This window comes from Coregonus lavaretus (genome assembly GCF_964263955.1).
Source record: "Coregonus lavaretus genome assembly, contig: HAP1_SCAFFOLD_223, whole genome shotgun sequence".
Lineage (NCBI taxonomy): Eukaryota > Metazoa > Chordata > Actinopteri > Salmoniformes > Salmonidae > Coregonus > Coregonus lavaretus.
Window position 1 is genome coordinate 537,974 of NW_028163486.1, and position 27,662 is coordinate 565,635.

Here is a 27,662-nt window from a genome sequence, read left to right on the forward strand (position 1 = left end):
CCTCGACACAATCCTGTCTCGGAGCTCTACGGACAATTCCTTCTACCTCATGGCTTGGTTTTTGCTGTCATGCACTGTCAACTGTGGGACCTTATATAGACAGGTGTGTGCCTTTCAAATCATGTCCAATAAATTTAAAATTTACCACAGGTGGACTCCAATGAAGTTGTAGAAACATCAAGGATGATCAATGGAAACAGGATGCACCGGAGCTCAACTGACATTTACTCCTGAGGTGCTGACCTGTTGCACCCTCTACAACCACTGTGATTATCATTTGACCCTGCTGGACTGTTACAGGGACTGTTACAGGGGTCTTTCATGGTTGGATGCATGAAGAGCATTCAAGCAAAACGTGTGAACAGAATATTTATGAAACATCCTTTTATTTTTCGAAGCATTACACGTTCTGGAGGCTATGGCTGATTCCACGGCCAATAGAAAGCGATGCCACACACTTGACACCCACAATCAGGCTAGCCTGAGCTTGTCTTGTACGCAAAAAAAAAAAAAAAGGGAAATTATATTTTATACTAATACAAATGCTCAGAAAAGGTAGTGTCAAAATGATTGACATCCGTTTTCAATACCTCACCTTGCGAGGAAACGGCATGGAGCCCTTTTCTCCAATGTTTTATGTTGGAGACACTAGGAGGCGCTTCGACCATTCAGAATCCTTCCAGATCCTTGATATCCTTCGTCTGCGTTTATGGACTTCCCCCTTCAATTCAAACCACAGGTTTTCATTGGGTTTCAAGTCTGGAGACTAAGATGGCCATTTCAAAATGTTGATTTTGTGGCCAATTAACCATTTCTTTGTGGATTTCAATGTGTGCTTGAGGTTATTGTCTTGCTGGAAGATCCACTTGCGGCCAAGTTTCAGCCTCCTGGCAGAAGCAACCAGGTTTTTGTATAAAATGTCCTGGTAGTGGGTAAAGTTTATGATGCTGTTGACCTTAACAAGGGCCCCAGGACCAGTGGTAAATAGCCCCATAACGTCAAAGATCCAGCACCATATTTGACAGTAGGTATGGGGTTATTTTCTGCTCATTCATTCTCATTTCCACACCAAACCCACCACTGGTGAGCGTTGCCAGGGAGCTCTATTTTCATGTCATCCAACAAATGGAAACACCTGGCATTGGCACTTGGACTGGAACCGGTGCTTTGGTCAGATTACTGGCCCCAGTCCTCCTGTACTGGACTGGAACCGGTGCTTTGGTCAGATTACTGGCCCCAGTCCTCCTGTACTGGACTGGAACCGGTGCTTTGGTTAGATTACTGGCCCCAATCCTCCTGTACTGGACTGGAACCGGTGCTTTGGTCAGATTACTGGCCCCAGTCCTCCTGTACTGGACTGGAACCGGTGCTTTGGTCAGATTACTGGCCCCAGTCCTCCTGTACTGGACTGGAACCGGTGCTTTGGTCAGATTACTGGCCCCAATCCTCCTGTACTGGACTGGAACCGGTGCTTTGGTCAGATTACATTTTTCAAAACAAAATATTGACCGTTAAATGAATATAAAAACATGACTAGCTAACTGCTTTCACATTTTCAAATTCTGATGTCGCAATATACTGTATCAGGAATAGGAAACTAGATTCAGCCCAAAAAGAACATGACAATCATTTCATACCTTGATTACATTGAGAGACATCTTTTATTTTATTTGAGGGAATACTTGGGAACAGGTTTCCTCAATTCATCTCATTTTAGCTGAATTCCTTGGGGGGCTAATGGTAACTGGTCAAAAGCATTATATAGGGAATAGACAGAAGGTACACATACCCCAGGTAGTCATTTAGCTACACAGGACTACATAGGGTTACATAAGGATCAATGTGTTATAGTCCCGTGTAGCTCAGTTGGTAGAGCATGGCGTTTGCAATGCCAGGGTTGTGGGTTCGATTCCCACGGGGGGCCAGTATAAAAATGTATGCACTCACTAACTAAGTCGCTCTGGATAAGAGCGTCTGCTAAATGACTAAAATGTAAAAAATGTGTTGATTAGGTCAAACCCCCCAATCTACAGGCTGATTACCTGAAACATAGTTGAGCCTTAAAACACCTCTACAAGATGTTCCTACTTTGAACTAGTATTGATTCACTGATCTAATCCTCTTGTAGACAACCATCCTTTATAGGACAGAGTACCACTGATACAACACATCCTGTTGGAACAGACACATATTACATGTTGAAAGAGAAATAGGCTTCTACCTGGAAATAGTGGGAGCCGGGAGCCAAAGCTGCCCATCATTTGCAATTCTGAAATGTGAAAACATGACTACTTTGATGCCAGTACTACGTATCCTCAAATGTCGTTTCAGTAACATGCTATTTATTATTTAAGTGATTATGCCCTCGAAGCCGGTGTTTGGAGGATATTTTGGCACGGGTGTTGTTAGGCCCGAGGCGAAGTCAATATATCTTCAAAACACCGGCTTCAAGGGCATTATCACTTTTATACAATGGGGTTACCAACATATTCAAATAATGATTTACATATTTTAATAAAAAAAAATATTTTGATGAATTTCTTCAAACTATTTCATCCTTCCACAAGATATAGTCCCGACACAAATCTAGGGTTGCTACCCAAGCCGGCTGGTCGTTCGTTCTATCGGTTTGGTTCCAGAGACGCGACCCAGTCGTTAGGTGTTTTTGTTCTGTATCTATGGATACAGTCATTCGTTCTAAATGTTCTATTGCCACACTGGCTGGCGACGTTCTGATCCCTTGCTAGCTAGCCAACTACGGCTAATTTACAGTCACGTCAAACAGTGCAGCCAGAATAACAACAGTAGCTTCGTTTGCATTTGTTTAAGCTGTTTAAGCTGTTTTCTAGTGACATTTATTTGGATACATCCATAACAATGAGCTAATGATGCAAGATTTCACCTGGCATAGAAAATGTGCTCTCTCGTCAGGACACTGCTGTTCAGAGGAGCTAGCCAACAACAACACAGCTAACATAATCACTTCAAACTGAAGCAGGAAAGAACTAGCTGCACGTTTGACCTGTTTTCTATTGATATTTCTTTGCATATAGCCATAGAAATTATGCTGATTCATGAATTCGACTGGCTGAGAAAAGCTGCCTTCCTGTCTCCTCCCGACACGTTCATTACTATGCGACAGCTGGAATATTGAAACAATGTTGCAAATGTCAGAGAGACAGATCAAGGTTTATTCAAATCTCCACTGTTGAAAAAATATTGTTAGTCTAAAAGAAATGTGAGAATGTCTACATGCCTTTTTATAGTGGAGATCAAGTTTATAAAGTACCTGGCTAGGCTGATGAGAGTGGATTGGGCAGTCAGATGGAACAGAGTAAATGGGCATTTTAACATCATAGATTTAGCCGGTGGTAACTTGTGGAATAGACACCGGCTGGAATGCGGTTTTAACCAATCAGCATTCAGGATTAGACACACCCCGTTGTATAAAGGACATCACTAGGTTAAAGGTGAAGTAGTAAGGCTGGATAGATATGAACTACAGATGATGACAACAGTCTGGCTATAGCTGATGGCTGGATGGATAGGACAACACAAGCTTACTGTCAAATACAGTCAAAGCTCAAACCAATACAGGAAAACATTAAAACTACATTAGCAATTCTACCCCCATTTTATTTTATTTTTTTCCCCCCCATGCTCTGCCCAAAGCACTGCAGAGTGGGTAGCAAGTCTGTTCTTCAAAAACACCCCCCCCCCAAAACATACCAAACAAAAAACAGTGTAATATTGTTATATTGACGAGTCGACTTCTCAAACTGGGGTTCTCTTCTCTGGCATTCAGGACATTTTCTCAAATGCAAACACCAGGTATATGCCTGAGAGAGAGATGGAGAGATGGAGATGGAAGAAAGAGAGTTTTGTTTAATTCATTAGGATCCACATTAGCTAGTGCACATCCGGGGCATTAAGAGGAGAGAGATAATTCAATTAGGTTTGATTGATTAATAAAATCAGCTCATTAGCAGACAGGTCATTGCAGTGTCACAACCTCAACTCGGAGCAGAAGGATTTGGCCCAACCAATAATATTGACTTATATGTGCTTGCTTAAAGGCCCAGTGCATTCAAAAACATGATTTACAGTTGAAGTCGGAAGTTTACATACACCTTAGCCAAATACATTTAAACTCAGTTTTTCACAATTCCTGACATTCAATCCTAGTAAAAATTCCTTGTCTTAGATCAGTAAGGATCACCACTTTATTTTAAGAATGTGAAATGTCAGAATAATAGTAGAGTGATTTATTTAAGCTTTTATTTATTTCATCACGTTCCCAGTGGGTCAGAAGTTTACATACACTCAATTAGTATTTGGTAGCGTTGCCTTTAAATTGTTTAACTTGGGTCAAACGTGTCGGGTAGCCTTCCACAAGCTTCCCACAATAAGTTGGGTGAATTTTGGCCCATTCCTCCTGACAGAGCTGGTGTAACTGAGTCAGGTTTGTAGGCCTCCTTGCTCGCACACGCTTTTTCAGTTCTGCCCACACATTTTCTATAGGATTGAGGTCAGGGCTTTGTGATGGCCACTCCAATACCTTGACTTTGTTGTCCTTATGCCATTTTTCCACAACTTTGGAAGTATGCTTGGGGTCATTGTCCATTTGGAAGACCCATTTGCGACCAAGCTTTAACTTCCCGACGGATGTCTTGAGATGTTGCTTCAATATATCCACAATTTTCCTTCCTCATGATGCCATCTATTTTGTGAAGTGCACCAGTCCCTCCTGCAGCAAAGCACCCCCACAGCATGATGCTGCCACCCCCGTGCGTCACAGTTGGGATGGTGTTCTTCGGCTTGAAAGCATCCCCTTTTTTCCTCCAAACATAACGATGGTCATTATGGCCAAACAGTTCTATTTTTGTTTCATCAGACCAGAGGGCATTTATCCAAAAAGTACAATCTTTGTCCCCATGTGCAGTTGCAAACCGTTGTCTGGCTTTTTTATGGCGGTTTTGGAGCAGTGGCTTCTTCCTTGCTGAGTGGCCTTTCAGGTTATGTCGATATAGGACTTGTTTTACTGTGGATATAGATACTTTTGTACCCGTTTCCTCCAGCATCTTCACAAGGTCCTTTGCTGTTGTTCTGGGATTGATTTGCACTTTCCGCACCAAAGTACGTTCATCTCTAGGAGACAGAACGCATCTCCTTCCTGAGCGGTATGACGGCTGTGTGGTCCCATGGTGTTTATACTTGCGTACTATTGTTTGTACAGATGAACGTGGTACCTTCAGGTATTTGGAAATTGCTCCCAAGGATGAACCAGACTTGTGGAGGTCTACCATTTTTTTTTTTGAGATCTTGGCTGATTTCTTTAGATTTTCCCATGATGTCAAGCGATGAGGCACTGAGTTTGAAGGTAGGCCTTGAAATACATCCACAGGTACACCTCCAATTGACTCGAATGATGTCAATTAGCCTATCAGAAGCTTCTAAAGCCATGACGAAATTTTCCAAGCTGTTTAAAAGGCGCAGTCAACTTAGTGTATGTAAACTTCTGACCCACTGGAATTGTGATACAGTGAATTATGTGAAATAATCTGTCCGTAAACAATTGTTGGAAAAATGACTCGTGTCATGCACAAAGTAGATGTCCTAACCGACTTGCCAAAACTATAGTTTGTTAACAAGAAATGTGTGGAGTGGTTGAAAAACAAGTTTTAATGACTCCAACCTAAGAATGTAAACTTCCGACTTCAACTGTACCTGTGTTTTATATATATAGCGCCTTCGTAAGGTTCAGACCCCTTGACTTTTTCCACGTTGTAACGTTACAGCCTTATTCTAAAATGGATCACATTGTTTTTTCTCCCCTCATCAATCTACACACAATACCCCATAATGACAACGCACAAACAGGTCTAGACATTTTTGCAAATGTAAAACAAAAAACTGAATTATCACTTTTACATAAGCATTCAGTGAAGCACCTTTGGCAGCGATTACAGCCTCAAGTCTTCTTGGGTATGACACTACAAGCTTGGCACACCTGTATTTGGGGAGTTTCTCCCATTCTTCTCTGCAGATCCTCTCAAGCTCTGTCAGGTTAGATGGGGAGCGTTGCTGCACAGCTATTTTCAGGTCTCTCCAGAGATGTTCGATCTGGTTAAAGTCCGGGCTCTGGCTGGGCCACTCAAGGACATTCAGAGACTTGTCCCGAAGCCACTCCTGCGTTGTCTTGGCTGTGTGCTTAGGGTCGTTGTCCTGTTGGAAGGTGAACCTTCAGCCCAGTCTGAGGTCCTGAGCGCTCTGGAGCAGGTTTTCATCAAGGATCTCTCTGTACTTTGTTCCGTTCATCTTTCCCTCGATCCTGACTAGTCTCCCAGTCCCTGCCGCTGAAAAACATCCCCACAGCATGATACTGCCACCACCATGCTTCACCATAGGGATGGTGTTAGGTTTCCTCCAGACGTGACGCTTGGCATTCAGGCAAATAATTCAATCTTGGTTTCATCAGACCAGAGGATCTTGTTTCTCATGGTGTGAGAGTCCTTTAGGTGCCTTTTGGCAAACTCCAAGCGTGCTGTCATGTGCCTTTTACTGAGGACTTCCGTCTGGCCTTTCTACCATCAAGGCCTGATTGGTGGAGTGCTGCAGAGATGGTTGTCCTTCTGGAAGGTTCTCCCATCTCCACAGAGGAACTCTGGAGCTCTGTCAGAGTGACCATCAGGTTCTTGGACACCTCCTTGACCAAAGCTCTTCTCCCCCGATTGCTCAGTTTAACCGGGTGTCTTGGTGGTTCCAAACTTTTCCATTTAAGAATGATGGAGGCCAATGTGTTCTTGGGGACTTTCAATGCTGCAGAAATTTTTTGATAACCTTCTCCAGATCTGTACCTCGACACAATACTGTCTCGGAACTCTACGGACAATTCCTTCGACCTCATGGCTTGGTTTTTGCTCTGACATGCACTGTCAACTGTGGGACATTTTACATTACATTTTAGTCATTTAGCAGGCACTCTTATCCAGAGCGACTTACAGTTAGTGAGTGCATTCATTTTCATACTGGGGCCTTATATAGACAGGTGTGTGTGCCTTTCCAAATCATGTCCAATCAATTGAATTTACCACAGGTGGACTCCAATCAAGTTGTTGAAACATCAAGGAGGATCCTTGATACGCCTAAGCTCAATTTCGAGTCTCATAGCAACGGGTCTGAATACTTATGTAAATAAGGTATGTTTTTTATTTGTAATAAATTAGCAAAAATGTCAAAAAACCTGTTCTCGAGTTGTCATTATGGGGAATTGCGTGTAGATTGATGAGGGGAAAAAATATTGAATCCATTTTAGAATAAGGCTGTAACGTAACAAAATGTGAAAAAAGTGAAGGGGTCTGAATACTTTCCGAATGCACTGTATGCCCACACTATGAGGGTGAAGATGATGATAATGGCCTTTAGAGCTGTTTGAGAAGACTGACTATAATTTCAGCCGGTTTAGGATGTTTTGGTGATATCACTGCTGGTACTGGGGTGAAACGTGCTTTTATAAGCCCAGTCATGAGCAACAAATAATTCTAAATGCATGTTAAAAACTGTTTTGATGGTCATGATTTAAAAGAGCTACAATTTTTATTTCTCAAGCTCAACTCATAATTAAAGCACGCTACCCATTCGCCATTCGAGTGCTATAGTCAACGGTATGCAAGCTATTATTATTACTATCAGCGCGTCAACCACCGCTTTACAATGTGAGCTTAAGGCAGTATAATTGTTTGAAACCTGAACGTTTTGCTTTTCTTCAAATAATGAGGAACGTCTTACCTTGCTTTCAAATTAGCTTAGCCAAAATCAAACCATAGAAATGTGGAGGCGATTCTTTTATAAAGACTTCCCCTGCATGTCGCTCCTGTTCTATTGGTTTTCATTACAACTTAATTTCTTTGTTCGAGATCATAGTGTTAGAACACTTAAAGCCTCAAGGATGATCCAACTTTAAACCTTTTGGGGGGCTAGCCACAACAGTCAACAAGCTAGTTAGCTGTTTAGCTTGCTAGCACATTTACAAATTCGTTTTTGTAAACAATTAACAAGCCAGTTAGCTACCACATGTACTTGTCAAACTGTAAACAGACAAGATATGATAAATAAAAGTATTGACTGCAAATAAATCTGATTTGACCATTCAGACACAAGTCGCATGGCCAGGAATCCGATTTGTATCTGATTTCAAACCACGTATGAATGTGGTTTAAATCTGCCTTGAAAATATCAGATTCCATGTGCCTTTTGGCTGTTCACACTGTAGGAAAAAGATCAGACTTGAATCTGATACGCAACAAAATTTGATTTAAATCACTTCAAACTGTCAGTGTGAACAAGGCTTAATGGTTCTGATATGCCCACATGAAGAGAATTTGGGCCGTATCTCCTGTATGGACTAAAGGGAGTAAAAAAAAAAAAGACAGCGAGCGACTATGTGACCCACGTTGGTCTCGCTCTCCTCCCTGCTGCAGCGACCACCACAGAAACTCAACAGTGTTACAGGTTACTGCCTAAGTGTGTGGAGGGGAAAGCAACAATATTAAAAAAGGTCCAAAGCAGCCGTTTTTATCTCAATATCAAATCATTTCTGGGTAACCATTAAGTACACTACACAACCCAACATTAACATTTCAGTTGGTTACATAGACAGCTACCCTATTTCACTCCCTACATACACTACACGACCAAGAGTATGTGGACACCTGCTCGTCCAACATCTCATTCCAAAAATCATGGACATTAATATGGAGTTGGTCCCCCCTTTGCTGCTATAACAGCCTCCACTCTTCTGGGAAGGCTTTCCACTAGATGTTGGAACATTGCTGCGGGGACTTGTTTCCATTCAACCACAAGAGCATTAGTGAGGTCGGGCACTGATGTTGGGCGATTAGGCCTGGCTAGCAGTCTGCGTTCCAATTCATCCCAAAGGTATTCGATGGGGTTGAGGTCAGGGCTCTGTGCAAGCCAGTCAAGTTCTTCCACTCCAATCTTGACAAACCATTTCTGTATGGACCTCGCTTTGTGCACAGGGCATTGTCATGCTGAAAAAGGTAAGGGCCTTCCCCAAACTGTTGCCACAAAGTTGGAAGCACAGAATCGTCTAGAATGTCATTGTATGCTGTAGCGTTAAGATTTCCCTTCACTGGAACTAAGGGGCCTAGCCCGAACCATGAAAAACAGCCCCAGACCATTATTCCTCCTCCACCAAACTTTACAGTTGGCACTATGCATTGGGGCAGGTAGCGTTCTCCTGGCATCCGCCAAACCTAGATTCGTCCGTCAGACTGCCAGATGGTGAAGCGTGATTCATCACTCCAGAGAACGCGTTTCCATTGCTCCAGAGTCCAATGGCGACGAGCTTTACACCACTCCAGCCGACGCTTGGCATTGCGCATGGTGATCTTAGGCTTGTGTGCGGCTGCTCGGCCATGGAAACCCATTTCATGAAGCTCCCGAGGAACAGTTCTTGTGCTGATGTTGCTTCCAGAGGCAGTTTGGAACTCGGTAGTGAGTGTTGCAACCGAGGACAGACGATTCAGCGGTCCAGTTGTGTGGCCTACCACTTCGCAGCTCAGCCGTTGTTGCTCCTAGATGTTTAAACTTCACAATAACAGCACTTACAGTTGACCATTCTACTGCCAATGTTTGTCTATAGAGATTGCATGACTGTGTGCTCGATTTTATACACCTGTCAGCAACGGGTGTGGCTGAAATAGCAGAATCCACTAATTTGAATGGGTGTCCACATACTTTTGTATATATAGTGTACATTACTGTGATTGTTTTCAATTAAAATCAAAAAGAAACAAAAATAGCTTCTTAGCAAGAGCAATTTCTCAAGTAAAGAACTTTGGACTGTCAGTGATCTGAGTGGGGCTAGGACTGTCTGGGAGTGGGGAGGGGAAAACCAAAACGAGCTGTTATTGGCAGAAAGGTTTGGAACTCTCTTATTGGTCTATTAACTAATTTAACGGCTGGTGATGTCACTGTAGGCTCGGCCCTAATTTAAGTGCTCTCGGTCACCCTCTGGCCGCATGGCAAATGGACCAAGACAATGCCCAAGGACCAGTCAGCCCTTCCCCCTCTGACGTTAGCTACCTAGCTAATCAAAATGTCTGCTTGCATTTATTGATTAACCTCAGCTTGACTACCACCATATAGCTATTTATAAACAGTGGGTTAACCTCAGCTTGACTACCACCATCTTATCCCATTGTTCTGTCTCTTACCCTGTGTCCAGTCCATCGAGGTATGAACAATTCTAATTTCCTAGGCATCTCTTTTTTCATGCTTGGTCTTGTAAGTTAACCTAGGACCTAGAACAAACATATAACCGCAACATGCAACAATTTCAAAAATGTACAGTTCATATAAGGAAATCAGTCAATTGAAATAAATAAATTAGGTCGTAATCTATGGATTTCACATGACTGGGAATACATATATGAATCTGTTGGTCACAGATACCTTTAAAAAAGGTAGGGGCGTGGATCAGAAAACCAGTCAGTATCAGGTGTGACCACCATTTTCCTCATGCAGCTTGACACATCTCCTTCACATAGAGGGCAGTTGATTGGGGCGAGTGAAATGTTGTCCCACTCCTCCTCAATGGCTGTGCGAAGAAGCTGGATATTGGCGGGAACTGGAACATGCTGTCGTACACGTCAATCCAGAGCATCCCAAACATGCTCAATGGGTGACATGTCTGGTGAGTATGCAGGCCATGGAAGAACTGGGACATTTTCAGCTTCCAGAAATTGTGTACAGATCCTTGCGACATGGGACCGTGCATTATCATGCTGAAACATTAAGTGATGGCACGACAATGGGCCTCAGGATCTCGTCACGGTATCTCTGTGCATTCAAATTGCCATTGATAAAATGCAATTGTGTTTGTTGTCCGTAGCTTATGCCTGCCCATACCATAACCCCACCGCCATCATGGGGCACTGTTTACAACGTTGACATCAGCAAACCGCTCGCACACATGACGCCATACATGTGGTCTGTGGTTGTGAGGACGGTTGGACGTACTGCCAAATTCTCTAAAACGACGTTCAAGGTGGCTTATGGTAGAGAAATGAACATTCAATTCTCTGGCAACAGCTCTGGTGGACATTCCTGCAGTCAGCATGCCAATTGCACTCCCTCAAAACTTGAGACATCTGTGGCATTGTGCTGTATGACAAACTGCACATTTTAGAGTGGCCTTTTATTGTCCCCAGCACAAGGTGCACCTGTGTAATAATCATGCCGTTTAATCAGCTTCTTGATAATCCATCCACCTGATAGGTGTGGCATATCTTGGCAAAGGGAAAATGCTCACTAACAGGGATGTAAACAAATTTGAGAGAAATAAGCTTTTTGTGCGTATGGAACATTTCTGGGATCTTTTATTTCAGCTCATGAAACATGGGACCAACACTTTACATGTTGCGTTTATATTTTAGTTCAGTGTATATGCCTAGAATTATGCTTTGTTAATGTCAGTATTGCCTTGTAACTTAGGTTTATGCCTTGTATGTGAATCCATTCATTTGACTAAGTTATTAAATAATACTTGCTTTGATATTCGCTTCTCATGACCATTTCTTGATCTTAGTCGGCAAAAGCATAATACTTGATTGCACATGGTTTTACTATAACGTTAAATGGAATCAGATATTCAGTTTAATAGACTTGAATCATATTAATAGGACGGTTGATTCATGGGTCGCATGTGAGGTATATAATATCCACATATCAAAGACTACCCCACTAAATCACCAGGCAGGCCAAAACTCCATCCCACCACAACAGGCTGAAATCTCAGGCAGTCTTTTCAAACAGCTATTACACTAAAAGGGCATTATCATCATTATCATCCTTATCATCATTATCATCATTTTCACAATTTCACAGTATTATTCCAACCTCATAGTGTGGATATACAGTTGAAGTCGGAAGTTTACATACACTTAGTTTGGAGTCATTAAAACTTGTTTTTCAACCTCTCCACAAATGTCTTGTTAACAAACTATAGTTTTGGCAAGTCGGTTAGGACATCTACTTTGTGCATGACAAGTAATTTTTCCAACAATTGTTTACAGACAGATTATTTCACTTATAATTCACTGTATCACAATTCCAGTGGGTCAGAAGTTTAAAGGCACAGTCAATTTAGTGTATGTAAACAGCTTGGAATATTCCAGAAAATGATGTCATGGCTTTAGAAGCTTCTGATAGGCAAGTTGACATAATTTCAGTCAATTGGAGGTGTACCTGTGGATGTATTTCAAGGCCTACCTTCAAACTCAGTGCCTCTTTGCTTGACATCATGGGAAAATCAAATGAAATCAGCCAAGACCTCAGGAAAAAAATGGTACACCTCCACAAGTCTGGTTCATCCTTGGGAGCAATTTCCAAATGCCTGAAGGTACCACATTCATCTGTACAAACAATGGTACGCAAGTATAAACACCATGGGACCACGCAGCCATCATACCGCTCAGGAAGGAGACGCGTTCTGTCTCCTGGAGATGAACGTACTTTGGTGCGGAAAGTGCAAATCAATCCCAGAACAACAGCAAAGGACCTTGTGAAGATGCTGGAAGAAACAGGTACAAAAGTATCTATATCCACAATAAAACGAGTCCTATATCGACATAACCTGAAAGGCCGCTCAGCAAGGAAGAAGCCACTGCTCCAAAACTGCCATAAAAAAGCCAGACAACGGTTTGCAACTGCACATGGGGACAAATATTGTACTTTTTGGAGAAATGTCCTCTGGTCTGATGAAACAAAAATAGAACTGTTTGGCCATAATGACCATCGTTATGTTTGGAGGAAAAAGGGGGATGCTTGCAAGCCGAAGAACACCATCCCAACCGTGAAGCACGGGGGTGGCAGCATCATGCTGTGGGGGTGCTTTGCTGCAGGAGGGACTGGTGCACTTCACAAAATAGATGGCATCATGAGGAAGGAAAATGATGTGGATATATTGAAGCAACATGAACACATCAGTCGGGAAGTTAAAGCTTGGTCGCAAATGGGTCTTCCAAATGGACAATGACCCCAAGCATACTTCCAAAGTTGTGGCAAAATGGCTTAAGGACAACAAAGTCAAGGTATTGGTGTGGCCATCACAAAGCCCTGACCTCAATCTTATAGAACATTTGTGGGCAGAACTGAAAAAGCGTGCGTGAACAAGGAGGCCTACAAACCTGACTCAGTTACACCAGCTCTGTCGGGAGGAATGGGCCAAAATTCACCCAACTTATTGTGGGAAGCTTGTGGAAGGTTACCCGAAACGTTTGACCCAAGTTAAACAAATTAAAGGCAATGCTACCAAATACTAATTGAGTGTATGTAAACTTCTGACCCACTGGGAATGTGATGAAATAAATAAAAGCGGAAATAAATCACTCTACTATTATTCTGACATTTCACATTCTTAAAATGAAGTGGTGATCCTAACTGACCTAAGACAGGGAATATTTACTAGGATTAAATGTCAGGAATTGTGAAAAACTGAGTTTAAATGTATTTGGCTAAGGTGTATGTAAACTTCCAACTTCAACTGTATATACAAAAACACAGGAAAGACTGGGACTTTAAACGTTTTACATGGTCCTTTACGAGATTCTGTGGAGATTTCATCCTGACGGTACTAGGACTAATATCTACAACCAATAGAGATATCATCCTGACGGTACTAGGACTAATATCTACAACCAATAGAGATATCATCCTGACGGTACTAGGACTAATATCTACAACCAATAGAGATATCATCCTGACGGTACTAGGACTAATATCTACAACCAATAGAGATATCATCCTGACGGTACTAGGACTAATATCTACAACCAATAGAGATATCATCCTGACGGTACTAGGACTAATATCTACAACCAATAGAGATATCATCCTGACGGTACTAGGACTAATATCTACAACCAATAGAGATATCATCCTGACGGTACTAGGACTAACATCTACAACCAATAGAGATATCATCCTGACGGTACTAGGACTAATATCTACAACCAAACCATGGAACAATAACAACAACAGTCCTGTGTTGAGTCTCTAAATCAGACAGACTTATTAAGTACACATGATGTAGTATACATTCATCTATACATCTTTAGCTGTGAAACATTTCAGCCTTTACTGACATTTATTACACTCTAAAATTAGATTAGAAACAGCAGATTAATACTGAAGAGTGTAAATCCAGAACTAATGACTAGTACTGTTAGTAGAAGCAGTTAACATGACTGGTTACAAATAACACACAAAAAGGGTTGAAACAAAACCCATGCTACTTACTTGTTGCCTCCCACTCAGACTTGCTCAATGTTCCCTGTACAGAAACAAGGAGCAATACAGATGGTCACAATGCCGTTTCTGTACATTGGATATTCTAATGTTTCTTATAAACACTGTCCTTGGGTACCATGAAAGGCTCTTGATTAGAAATGCATCTATTACATTAGTGTAAACACTTTCACTGACTGCATCATTCAAATTTTTAAAAGGGGTAATCTGCACTTCAAACAACAACAAAAGCATCACCCCATCACTTGTTTTGGTAAACAGCTGAGGGATGGGGCTGGAGAATTGTAAAAATGTATAGACAGAGCTATGGATCCGAGGGCTGACGATCCATGAGATCAAAATAATAGTTTTAACCATGTTTAGGGGCTATAGAGTGTTTGTTTCCATTATCTACCTTAGAGAAAACAAGGTTATATTTTGAGTTCTGATGGGGTACGACAGTTTAACTAATCTCATGAGGCATTCATAAATTATATTCTTCAAGAATTAATGGGTATATCATTAATTTAAAAAATCCCAAAATGTTTGTATGTATTCAATAGCAGATTGCCCCTTTAAAGAAAGTAATTTTACAAAGCTAAAAAGTTCTCAAAGTTATATCTCATTGTATAAATCTCAGTGCTTCCCCCAATACTTTTTTCAGCAGTGGTGGCAAAGTTGGCATGGGGTGGGGGGGTTGATAGTGGGGGGTTGATAGTGGGGGTGTGGGGGTTGACAGTGGGGGTGTGGGGGTTGATAGTGGGGGTGGGCAATGGCATGGTTTTAGAGGACCTCTAAAACCATGCCAAAATTGTAATGTTTTAAAGCAAATTTCCTGCAATTCTCCACATTTCGCTATGGGGCGGAGAGAACATTTTAAAGCTAGTTTCCTGTAATTCCACACATTTTGCCATGTTCTTATGCTGTCTGAGTGACTCAAACATTATCACAAAATCAATGTATGCCATGAAATGTTTTGTATTTTAGATTCTCCCCGTCTAGTTTTTATTTGGTGATCGTTTGTTCTTGAAGATGATCTTATTTAAAAACATAGTTCCATTATCTTTTCTACATACTTTTTATGTGAGTTTAGTGGTTTAAATTTACACTGAAAACACTTCATCTAAATCTCCATTGAAGTCATGGAGTTGTGCTTGTCAATATGAAGATAGGTCCCAAGACAGAGACATTCATTATCTCTTACCAGTGGCAGCTTGACATTAGGGCTGTCAGCCTTTCTCTTGGCGTGATCATAATCATCAAGGCTGTCTGAGGATGACTTGTTCCTGTTTTCTGTCGGGAAAGACTGACACAACAACACAATTAATTACAGCAACATCACCCTTTTCCTTTTAGAAGCTCTGTCCAGCCAGGTTATGAGTCACACCGTGGCGCCGCTGACTCACAGTGTGTCTATAATACACTCCGGATACATAAAGAGACTTGTTTTTGGTTACTAATGTTAAGAACACTTCTTTCTCTGCAGAGGTTCTAGACAGGACAGCACAGATGGGGACTATATCAAATTGAAGGCTGTTGCTCCAGGCTAGTGAAGACTTGATATTGTTTTCAGATGCTACAAAGACACATGATATCTAAAGAATGGTTCATTCCTCACGTCAAAAGATATGGGACGTCATTAAAACAATTCCTGTTTCATCAAATCATAAAAATGTATCTTTAATAAATGAGTGTGGCCTTTGCATTGCATTAATCTAAAGTACAGCTTTTCTGTCCAGTTTGCATTGAACTGTGTTATCTTCACGTCACATAATTAACAGAGGTACTGGTGTCTCTGTAACGGAGAGTCATATTATTAAACACAATTGACAAGCGTTCCACTAATTATTCTGCATCAATGAACATGAGACACCACTGTGGGCAAAGGCTACATTTAGTAGCCTATAGCTAGTGGGGTAAAGTAGTGGGGACTTTGAATCCCCCACCTGCAGACATTTAATACGTTGTCTTGAATACAATAACCTTCTTGCAAAGATCCTGGTTCCTCATGGTTTTTTATTTCTGTTTCATTGATCAGTCCAGGTAACTGATTCATCTATTGATGTACACTACCGTTCAAAAGTTTGGGGTCACTTAGAAATTTCCTTGTTTTCCATGAAAACATACATGAAATGAGTTTGAATAGGAAATATAGCAAAGCATAGGAAATGTAGTCATTGACAAGGTTAGAAATAATGATTTTTTATATAAATAATAATTGTGTCCTTCAAACTTTGCTTTCGTCAAAGAATCCTCCATTTGCAGCAATTACAGCCTTGCAGACCTTTGGCATTCTAGTTGTTAATTTGTTGAGGTAATCTGAAGAGATTTCACCCCACGCTTCCTGAAGCACCTCCCACAAGTTGGATTGGCTTGATGGGCACTTCTTACATAACATACGGTCAAGCTGCTCCCACAACAGCTCAATAGGGTTGAGATCCGGTGACTGTGCTGGCCACTCCATTATAGACAGAATACCAGCTGACTGCTTCTTCCCTAAATAGTTATTGCATAGTTTGGAGCTGTGCTTTGGGTCATTGTCCTGTTGTAGGAGGAAATTGGCTCCAATCAAGCGCCGTCCACAGGGTATGGCATGGCGTTGCGAAATGGAGTGATACCCTTCCTTCTTCAAGATCCCTTTTACCCTGTACAAATCTCCCACTTTACCACCACCAAAGCACCCCCAGACCATCATATTGCCTCCACCATGCTTGACAGATGGCATCAAGCACTCCTCCAGCATCTTTTCATTTGGTCTGCGTCTCACAAATGTTCTTTGTGATCCGAACACCTCAAACTTCGATTCGTCTGTCCATAACTTTTTTCTAATCATCCTCTGTCCAGTGTCTGTGTTCTGTTGCCCATCTTAATCTTTACTTTTTATTGGCCAGTCTGAGATATGGCTTTTTCTTTGGGACTCTGCCTAGAAGGTCAGCATCCCGGAGTCGCCTCTTCACTGTTGGCGTTGAGACTGGTGTTTTGCGGGTACTATTTAATGAAGCTGCCAGTTGAGGACCTGTGAGGCGCCTGTTTCTCAAAATAGACACTCTAATGTATTTGTCCTCTTGCTCAGTTGTGCACCGGGGCCTCCCACTCCTCTTTCTATTCTGGTTAGAGCCAGTTTGCGCTGTTCTGTGAAGGGAGTAGTACACAGCGTTGTACGAGATCTTCAGGTTCTTGGCAATTTCTCGCATGGAATAGCCTTCATTTCTCAGAACAAGAATAGACTGACGAGTTTCAGAAGAAAGTTCTTTGTTTCTGGCCATTTTGAGCCTGTAATCGAACCCACAATTGCTGATGCTCCAGATACTCAACTAGTCTCAAGAAGGCCAGTTTTATTGCTTCTTTAAATCAGCACAACAGTTTTCAGCTCTGCTAACATAATTGCAAAAGGGTTTCCTAATGATCAATTAGCCTTTTAAAATGATCAACTTGGATTACCAAACACAACGTGCCATTGGAACAGAGGACTGATGGTTGCTGATAATGGGCCTCTGTACGCCTATGTAGATATTCCATTAACAATCAGCCGTTTCCAGCTACAATAGCAATTTACAACATTAACAATGTCTACACTGTATTTCTGATCCATTTTATGTTATTTTAAATGGACAAAAAAAATGGCTTTTCTTTTCGAAAACAAGGCCATTTCTAAGTGACCCCAAACTGTTGAACGGTAGTGTGTATTGATCCCCAAACTGTTGAACGGTAGTGTGTATTGATCCCCAAACTGTTGAACGGTAGTGTGTATTGATCCCCAAACTGTTGAACGGTAGGGTGTATTGATCCCCACTGTTGAACGGTAGTGTGTATTGATCCCCACCGTTGAACGGTAGGGTGTATTGATCCCCACCGTTGAACGGTAGTGTGTATTGATCCCCACCGTTGAACGGTAGTGTGTATTGATCCCCAAACTGTTCCACTGTTGAACGGTAGTGTGTATTGATCCCCAAACTGTTGAACGGTAGGGTGTATTGATCCCCAAACTGTTGAACGGTAGTGTGTATTGATCCCCAAACTGTTGAACGGTAGTGTGTATTGATCCCCACCGTTGAACGGTAGGGTGTATTGATCCCCACTGTTGAACGGTAGGGTGTATTGATCCCCAAACTGTTGAACGGTAGTGTGTATTGATCCCCAAACTGTTGAACGGTAGTGTGTATTGATCCCCACCGTTGAACGGTAGTGTGTATTGATCCCCAAACTGTTCCACTGTTGAACGGTAGGGTGTATTGATCCCCACTGTTGAACGGTAGTGTGTATTGATCCCCACCTCCAGTGCTTGCATCCTCTGCATCAACATCTTGTGCTGGTTGTTCTTTATGTGCTCCTCAAAGAACTGGGAGAACGTCTTCTTAAACACCAGACGCATGTTGTACTTCTTGGCCATCCTGTCAATAGAAAACACTAGCTCAGCTCTCTGGTAAGAGACTAATATAAAGTATATTTATAAGAAACTGAATCTGAGACATTGGTGACATTTCACCTTGGGATCAAAATATTTAAAAACTATAAAAATGTATTTACCTTTAAATACAAAGACGTTATCAATGAAACCATTCTGTTTGTGAGGTAAAGTTTTGCCAGACGCATTACTGATTCCATGTAATCCCTGTCCACCACCTTCTGGTATCTTCTAATATTACAATATGACTAAAATACCAAGTCAAGACAGTTCAAAGGTTGAAAACAAATGTTATGCCAGGGGTTGGAACCGGTTCAGGGAACAGAACCGAAAGAAAAAAAGATTCAAGGAACTGAAATGGAAACTGGAATGGAAGTGAACCAGACCGTTACTTCGAAAGCATGGGAACCTGTTAATAACGTTATTTTACATTCCATGCATTTCTTTCTAGTCCCACAACAACAACAAAAACGCAACAAAGCGCCTATGCAAACCCCTCATTGTCTCAGTCAGAAACATATTCCAGTGTCTGCAAGCTGAACATCTTTACCAGTGTGTTCAGGCTCCCTCCCCCTCTGAAGCAGAGGCTTCTGTACTGACGTTACAGGCGTGATTCAGAAATTAGGGAGAGAGAGATTGTTAATTAGCTAGAGAAGAATGGATTAACTTTTTCAATGCTAGTTAAAGTTACTATAGCCTTGTTATCACGTTTCACGTTGGATTTATTAACTACAAAAAGGTAAGACGTGTTTTTAATTCTGGTGCCGCTCTGCACAAACAAGCTTGCTAGTTCAAAGGACATTCAACGTTCCTCCATAGAAGCCGCTCCTCCTAGTTATAATTCTGTGGACCTAATTCAGATAATGCATGTCATAACAAGATGCCCAGCGCTTCAAGCCTCCTCCTCAACACGCTCTCGCTCTCTCCCCATCCGCAAAGTTTCAGTCGCACCTTGTGCCATTGGCTACACTTCTGTCCATCACTCATGTAACCAACCAGCCTGCCTGCTCTGTCAGCACTGATTGGTGAAGTCATTTAATGAGCTAAATGTAAAAAAGGAACAGAAAATAATCATATAAACCAGTACTTTTTTTGGGGGGGTTCGAACCAGTTCAGAACTTTATTTTGCTGGTCGGAACAGTGGAATGGAACGAAAAAAATAGTGGTTCTGTTCAGAATGAAACGATTGGAAATTAATTTAACTTCCAACCCCTGGTAATGACATCTACTTCCATTTCCACAAGCAGGTGGATTCACTTGACCAACATGTCATAACACTTACTCTGATAACCCTTCCTCTGGTAACCCTTACTCTGATAACCCTTCCTCTGGTAACCCTTACTCTGATAACCCTTACTCTGATAACCCTTACTCTGGTAACCCTTCCTCTGGTAACCCTTCCTCTGGTAACCCTTACTCTGGTAACCCTTACTCTGGTAACCCTTCCTCTGGTAACCCTTCCTCTGGTAACCCTTCCTCTGGTAACCCTTCCTCTGGTAACCCTTCCTCTGGTAACCCTTACTCTGGTAACCCTTACTCTGATAACCCTTCCTCTGGTAACCCTTCCTCTGATAACCCTTACTCTGATAACCCTTCCTCTGATAACCCTTCCTCTGATAACCCTTCCTCTGATAACCCTTACTCTGGTAACCCTTACTCTGATAACCCTTACTCTGGTAACCCTTCCTCTGATAACCCTTCCTCTGATAACCCTTACTCTGGTAACCCTTACTCTGGTAACCCTTCCTCTGGTAACCCTTACTCTGATAACCCTTCCTCTGGTAACCCTTCCTCTGATAACCCTTACTCTGGTAACCCTTACTCTGGTAACCCTTACTCTGATAACCCTTCCTCTGATAACCCTTACTCTGATAACCCTTACTCTGATAACCCTTCCTCTGATAACCCTTACTCTGGTAACCCTTACTCTGATAACCCTTACTCTGATAACCCTTACTCTGGTAACCCTTCCTCTGGTAACCCTTCCTCTGATAACCCTTCCTCTGATAACCCTTCCTCTGATAACCCTTACTCTGATAACCCTTCCTCTGGTAACCCTTCCTCTGGTAACCCTTCCTCTGGTAACCCTTACTCTGATAACACTTACTCTGATAACACTTACTCTGATAACCCTTACTCTGGTAACCCTTCCTCTGATAACCCTTCCTCTGATAACCCTTACTCTGGTAACCCTTACTCTGATAACCCTTCCTCTGGTAACCCTTCCTCTGATAACCCTTACTCTGGTAACCCTTACTCTGGTAACCCTTCCTCTGATAACCCTTCCTCTGATAACCCTTCCTCTGATAACCCTTCCTCTGATAACCCTTCCTCTGGTAACCCTTCCTCTGGTAACCCTTCCTCTGGTAACCCTTACTCTGGTAACCCTTACTCTGGTAACCCTTCCTCTGATAACCCTTCCTCTGATAACCCTTACTCTGGTAACCCTTCCTCTGGTAACCCTTCCTCTGATAACCCTTACTCTGGTAACCCTTACTCTGGTAACCCTTACTCTGATAACCCTTCCTCTGGTAACCCTTCCTCTGATAACCCTTCCTCTGATAACCCTTACTCTGGTAACACTTACTCTTCAAACAGGGGGAAATAAACCAGGAACTCTGGGACATTGACCACCCCCTCCAGATTAAAGTCATACTGACAGCCGAACAGAGGGTAATGGCCCTTCTTCTGAAACGTCACGCTGAACACCTCGTTACCAAAGGAGTTGGAGTCTATGGCTTCCACACGCTTCCTGAAGAGGAACAGAGCACAGGTAGATATCATGTCGTCAAGCCACTGACAGTAACCATCAGGTAGATATCATGTCATCAAGCCACTGACAGTAACCATCAGACCAGCAGGTAGATATCATGTCATCAAGCCACTGACAGTAGCCATCAGACCAGCAGGTAGATATCATGTCGTCAAGCCACTGACAGTAGCCATCAGACCAGCAGGTAGATATCATGTCATCAAGCCACTGACAGTAACCATCAGACCAGCAGGTAGATATCATGTCGTCAAGCCACTGACAGTAACCATCAGACCAGCAGGTAGATATCATGTCATCAAGCCACTGACAGTAACCATCAGACCAGCAGGTAGATATCATGTCGTCAAGCCACTGACAGTAACCATCAGACCAGCAGGTAGATATCATGTCGTCAAGCCACTGACAGTAACCATCAGACCAGCAGGTAGATATCATGTCATCAAGCCACTGACAGTAACCATCAGACCAGCAGGTAGATATCATGTCATCAAGCCACTGACAGTAACCATCAGACCAGCAGGTAGATATCATGTCATCAAGCCACTGACAGTAACCATCAGACCAGCAGGTAGATATCATGTCGTCAAGCCACTGACAGTAACCATCAGACCAGCAGGTAGATATCATGTCATCAAGCCACTGACAGTAACCATCAGACCAGCAGGTAGATATCATGTCATCAAGCCACTGACAGTAGCCATCATACCAGCAGGTAGATATCATGTCATCAAGCCACTGACAGTAACCATCAGACCAGCAGGTAGATATCATGTCGTCAAGCCACTGACAGTAACCATCAGACCAGCAGGTAGATATCATGTCATCAAGCCACTGACAGTAACCATCAGACCAGCAGGTAGATATCATGTCATCAAGCCACTGACAGTAACCATCAGACCAGCAGGTAGATATCATGTCGTCAAGCCACTGACAGTAACCATCAGACCAGCAGGTAGATATCATGTCATCAAGCCACTGACAGTAACCATCAGACCAGCAGGTAGATATCATGTCGTCAAGCCACTGACAGTAACCATCAGGTAGATATCATGTCGTCAAGCCACTGACAGTAACCATCAGACCAGCAGGTAGATATCATGTCATCAAGCCACTGACAGTAACCATCAGACCAGCAGGTAGATATCATGTCATCAAGCCACTGACAGTAACCATCAGACCAGCAGGTAGATATCATGTCGTCAAGCCACTGACAGTAACCATCAGGTAGATATCATGTCATCAAGCCACTGACAGTAACCATCAGACCAGCAGGTAGCTTAGTGGTTAAGAGCGTTGTGCCAGTAACCGAAAGGTCGCTGGTTCTAATCCCCGAGCCGACTAGGTGAAAAATCTGTCGATGTGCCCTTGAGCAAGGCACTTAACCCTAATTACTCCTGTAAGTCGCTCTGGATAAGAGCGTCTGCTAAATGACTAAAATGTAATGTAAAATGTAGATATCATGTCATCAAGCCACTGACAGTAACCATCAGACCAGCAGGTAGATATCATGTCATCAAGCCACTGACAGTAACCATCAGACCAGCAGGTCCATAATATCATGTAGGTAGCCTTCCCACACTATCCGCCAGATGTTGGCACAAACTGTTGGCACACTCGCTATATAACGCACATTGTTTAGTAGAGTTGAAAATGTGATGGAAACCCATTTGTCTTGGATGATGATTGGAGGTGACTATAAAGTATCTACTTACACCAGTTCATATGTCTGGTGACTATGAAGTATCTACTTACACCAGTTCATATGTCTGGTGACTATGAAGTATCTACTTACACCAGTTCATATGTCTGGTGACTATGAAGTATCTACTTACACCAGTTCATATGTCTGGTGACTATGAAGTATCTACTTACACCAGTTCATATGTCTGGTGACTATGAAGTATCTACTTACACCAGTTCATATGTCTGGTGACTATGAAGTATCTACTAACACCAGTTCATATGTCTGGTGACTATGAAGTATCTACTTACACCAGTTCATATGTCTGGTGACTATGAAGTATCTACTTACACCAGTTCATATGTCTGGTGACTATGAAGTATCTACTTACACCAGTTCATATGCGTCTGGTGACTATGAAGTATCTACTTACACCAGTTCATATGTCTGGTGACTATGAAGTATCTACTTACACCAGTTCATATGTCTGGTGACTATGAAGTATCTACTTACACCAGTTCATATGTCTGGTGACTATGAAGTATCTACTTACACCAGTTCATATGTCTGGTGACTATGAAGTATCTACTTACACCAGTTCATATGTCTGGTGACTATGAAGTATCTACTTACACCAGTTCATATGAGTCTGGTGACTATGAAGTATCTACTTACACCAGTTCATATGCGTCTGGTGTGGTGCCTATGAAGTATCCTCCTGGTCTCAGCTGCTCACAGGCGTTCTTCAACATCAGATCCGCCTGCTGCTGTGTCTCAAAGGAGTAATGGTAGACAAACTGACAGCTGGTCACATCAAACTGCATCTCTGGATCCTTCAGCTTGTCTGTCAGCAGCTCCTGAAGGCAGAGCGGAACACAACATCACAGCTGCTACGTTGAAGGTATTGAGAGGTTGGAAGAATGTTAATGAAAGTAATGTGACATGGTGCCTCTGTAACACATTTCTATTTCTGCACACAGAACATTGTGATATTCTGATGTTCTAATTTTTACAGACCAAAACAAATGACCACTTCATGCTGTATGTGTAGAGACAGAGGGGGGGGGGGGCGTCTTCATGCTGTATGTGTAGAGACAGAGGGGGGGGGGGCGTCTTCATGCTGTATGTGTAGAGACTGTGTACCTTGGTGCAGTCAGCTGTGATGAACTCTGCAGAGAAGATACGTTCGTTAGGATGACCCCTCTTCCTCATATCCTCATAACGAACCTGGCACTGATCCACCGATACTGCTGCTATGTCTGTCAACACAAGACAACATGGTAAACAACACAGCTGCTATGTCTGTCAACACAAGACAACATGGTAAACAACAACACAGCTGCTATGTCTATCAACAGGACAACAACACAGCTGCTATGTCTGACAACATGGTAAACAACAACACAGCTGCTATGTCTGTCAACACAAGACAACATGGTAAACAACAACACAGCTGCTATGTCTATCAACAGGACAACATGGTAAACAACAACACAGCTGCTATGTCTATCAACAGGACAACATGGTAAACAACAACACAGCTGCTATGTCTATCAACAGGACAACAACACAGCTGCTATGTCTGACAACATGGTAAACAACAACACAGCTGCTATGTCTGACAACACAAGACAACATGGTAAACAACAACACAGCTGCTATGTCTGTCAACATGGTAAACAACAACACAGCTGCTATGTCTGACAACATGGTAAACAACAACACAGCTGCTATGTCTGTCAACACAAGACAACATGGTAAACAACAACACAGCTGCTATGTCTGTCAACACAAGACAACATGGTAAACAACAACACAGCTGCTATGTCTGTCAACATGACAACAACACAGCTGTTATGTCTGACAACATGGTAAACAACAACACAGCTGCTATGTCTGACAACATGTAAACAACAACACAGCTGCTATGTCTGACAACATGTAAACAACAACACAGCTGCTATGTCTGACAACAGGACAACAGGGTAAACAACAACACAGCTGCTATGTCTGACAACAGGACAACATGGTAAACAACAACACAGCTGCTATGTCTGTCAACATGGTAAACAACAACAGCTGCTATGTCTATCAACAGGACAACATGGTAAACAACAACACAGCTGCTATGTCTGACAACAGGACAACAGGGTAAACAACAACACAGCTGCTATGTCTGACAACAGGAAACATGGTAAACAACAACACAGCTGCTATGTCTGACAACATGTAAACAACAACACAGCTGCTATGTCTGACAACAGGACAACAGGGTAAACAACAACACAGCTGCTATGTCTGACAACAGGACAACATGGTAAACAACAACACAGCTGCCATGTCTGACAACATGGTAAACAACAACACAGCTGCTGTTTGACAACATGTAAACAACAACACAGCTGCTATGTCTATCAACAGGACAACATGGTAAACAACAACACAGCTGCTATGTCTATCAACAGGACAACATGGTAAACAACAACACAGCTGCTATGTCTATCAACAGGACAACATGGTAAACAACAACACAGCTGCTATGTCTGACAACAGGACAACATGGTAAACAACAACACAGCTGCTATGTCTGTCAACATGGTAAACAACAACACAGCTGCTATGTATGTCAACAGGACAACATGGTAAACAACAACACAGCTGCTATGTCTATCAACAGGACAACATGGTAAACAACAACACAGCTGTTATGTCTATCAACAGGACAACATGGTAAACAACAACACAGCTGCTATGTCTGTCAACAGGACAACATGGTAAACAACAACACAGCTGCTATGTCTATCAACAGGACAACATGGTAAACAACAACACAGCTGCTATGTCTGTCAACATGACAACATGGTAAACAACAACACAGCTTCTATGTCTGACAACATGGTAAACAACAACACAGCTGCTATGTCTATCAACAGGACAACATGGTAAACAACAACACAGCTGCTATGTCTGTCAACATGACAACATGGTAAACAACAACACAGCTGCTATGTCTGACAACATGGTAAACGACAACACAGCTGCTATGTCTGACAACATGGTAAACAACAACACAGCTGCTATGTCTGACAACATGTAAACAACAACACAGCTGCTATGTCTATCAACAAGACAACATGGTAAACAACAACACAGCTGCTATGTCTGACAACATGGTAAACAACAACACAGCTGCAATGTCTATCAACAGGACAACACGGTAAACAACAACACAGCTGCTATGTCTGACAACAGGACAACATGGTAAACAACAACACAGCTGCTATGTCTGTCAACAGGACAACATGGTAAACAACAACACAGCTGCTATGTCTGACAACAGGACAACATGGTAAACAACAACACAGCTGCTATGTCTGTCAACAGGACAACATGCTAAACAACAACACAGCTGCTATGTCTATCAACAGGACAACATGGTAAACAACAACACATCTGCTATGTCTATCAACAGGACAACATGGTAAACAACAACACAGCTGCTATGTCTGACAACATGGTAAACAACAACACAGCTGCTATGTCTACCAACAGGACAACATGGTAAACAACACAGCTGCTATGTCTATCAACAGGACAACATGGTAAACAACACAGCTGCTATGTCTATCAACAGGACAACATGGTAAACAACAACACAGCTGCTATGTCTATCAACAGGACAACATGGTAAACAACAACACAGCTGCTGTCTATCAACATGACAACATGGTAAACAACAACACAGCTGCTATGTCTATCAACATGCCAACATGGTAAACAACAACACAGCTGCTATGTCTATCAACATGCCAACATGGTAAACAACACAGCTGCTATGTCTGACAACATGGTAAACAACAACACAGCTGCTATGTCTGTCAACAGGACAACTTGCTAAACAACAACACAGCTGCTATGTCTATCAACAGGACAACATGGTAAACAACAACATAGCTGCTATGTCTGTCAACATGGTAAACAACAACACAGCTGATATGTCTATCAACAGGACAACATGGTAAACAACAACACAGCTGCTATGTCTGTCAACATGACAACATGTAAACAACAACACAGCTGCTATGTCTGACAACATGGTAAACAACAACACAGCTGCTATGTCTATCAACAGGACAACATGGTAAACAACAACACAGCTGCTATGTCTTTCAACAGGACATGGTAAACAACAACACAGCTGCTATGTCTACCAACAGGACAACATGGTAAACAACAACACAGCTGCTATGTATGTCAACAGGACAACATGGTTAACAACAACACAGCTGCTATGTCTTTCAACGGGACAACATGGTAAACAACAACACAGCTGCTATGTATGTCAACAGGACAACATGGTAAACAACAACACAGCTGCTATGTATGTCAACAGGACAACATGGTTAACAACAACACAGCTGCTATGTCTATCAACAGGACAACATGGTAAACAACAACACAGCTGCTATGTCTGTCAACATGACAACATGGTA

The 27,662-nt window shown here is 42.3% G+C and overlaps 1 protein-coding gene across 3 annotated transcripts in view; it reads right to left on the bottom strand.

The window, feature by feature from the left end:
• Nucleotides 1-1,629: 1,629 nt before the first annotated feature.
• rnmt (RNA (guanine-7-) methyltransferase) overlaps nucleotides 1,630-27,662 on the bottom strand; it is a 37,818-nt gene continuing 11,785 nt past the window's right edge. For all 3 annotated transcript variants that reach the window (XM_084192950.1, XM_084192952.1, XM_084192951.1), the window contains exons 5-11: nucleotides 24,313-24,428; nucleotides 23,845-24,026; nucleotides 21,303-21,467; nucleotides 18,584-18,701; nucleotides 15,515-15,616; nucleotides 14,323-14,356; nucleotides 1,630-3,839 (exon numbers count right to left, since the gene is read on the bottom strand). In XM_084192950.1, the coding sequence (XP_084049076.1) occupies nucleotides 3,802-3,839; nucleotides 14,323-14,356; nucleotides 15,515-15,616; nucleotides 18,584-18,701; nucleotides 21,303-21,467; nucleotides 23,845-24,026; nucleotides 24,313-24,428 (755 nt within the window). In that variant the 3' untranslated portion in view covers nucleotides 1,630-3,801. The remainder of the gene's footprint in view (nucleotides 3,840-14,322; nucleotides 14,357-15,514; nucleotides 15,617-18,583; nucleotides 18,702-21,302; nucleotides 21,468-23,844; nucleotides 24,027-24,312; nucleotides 24,429-27,662) is intronic.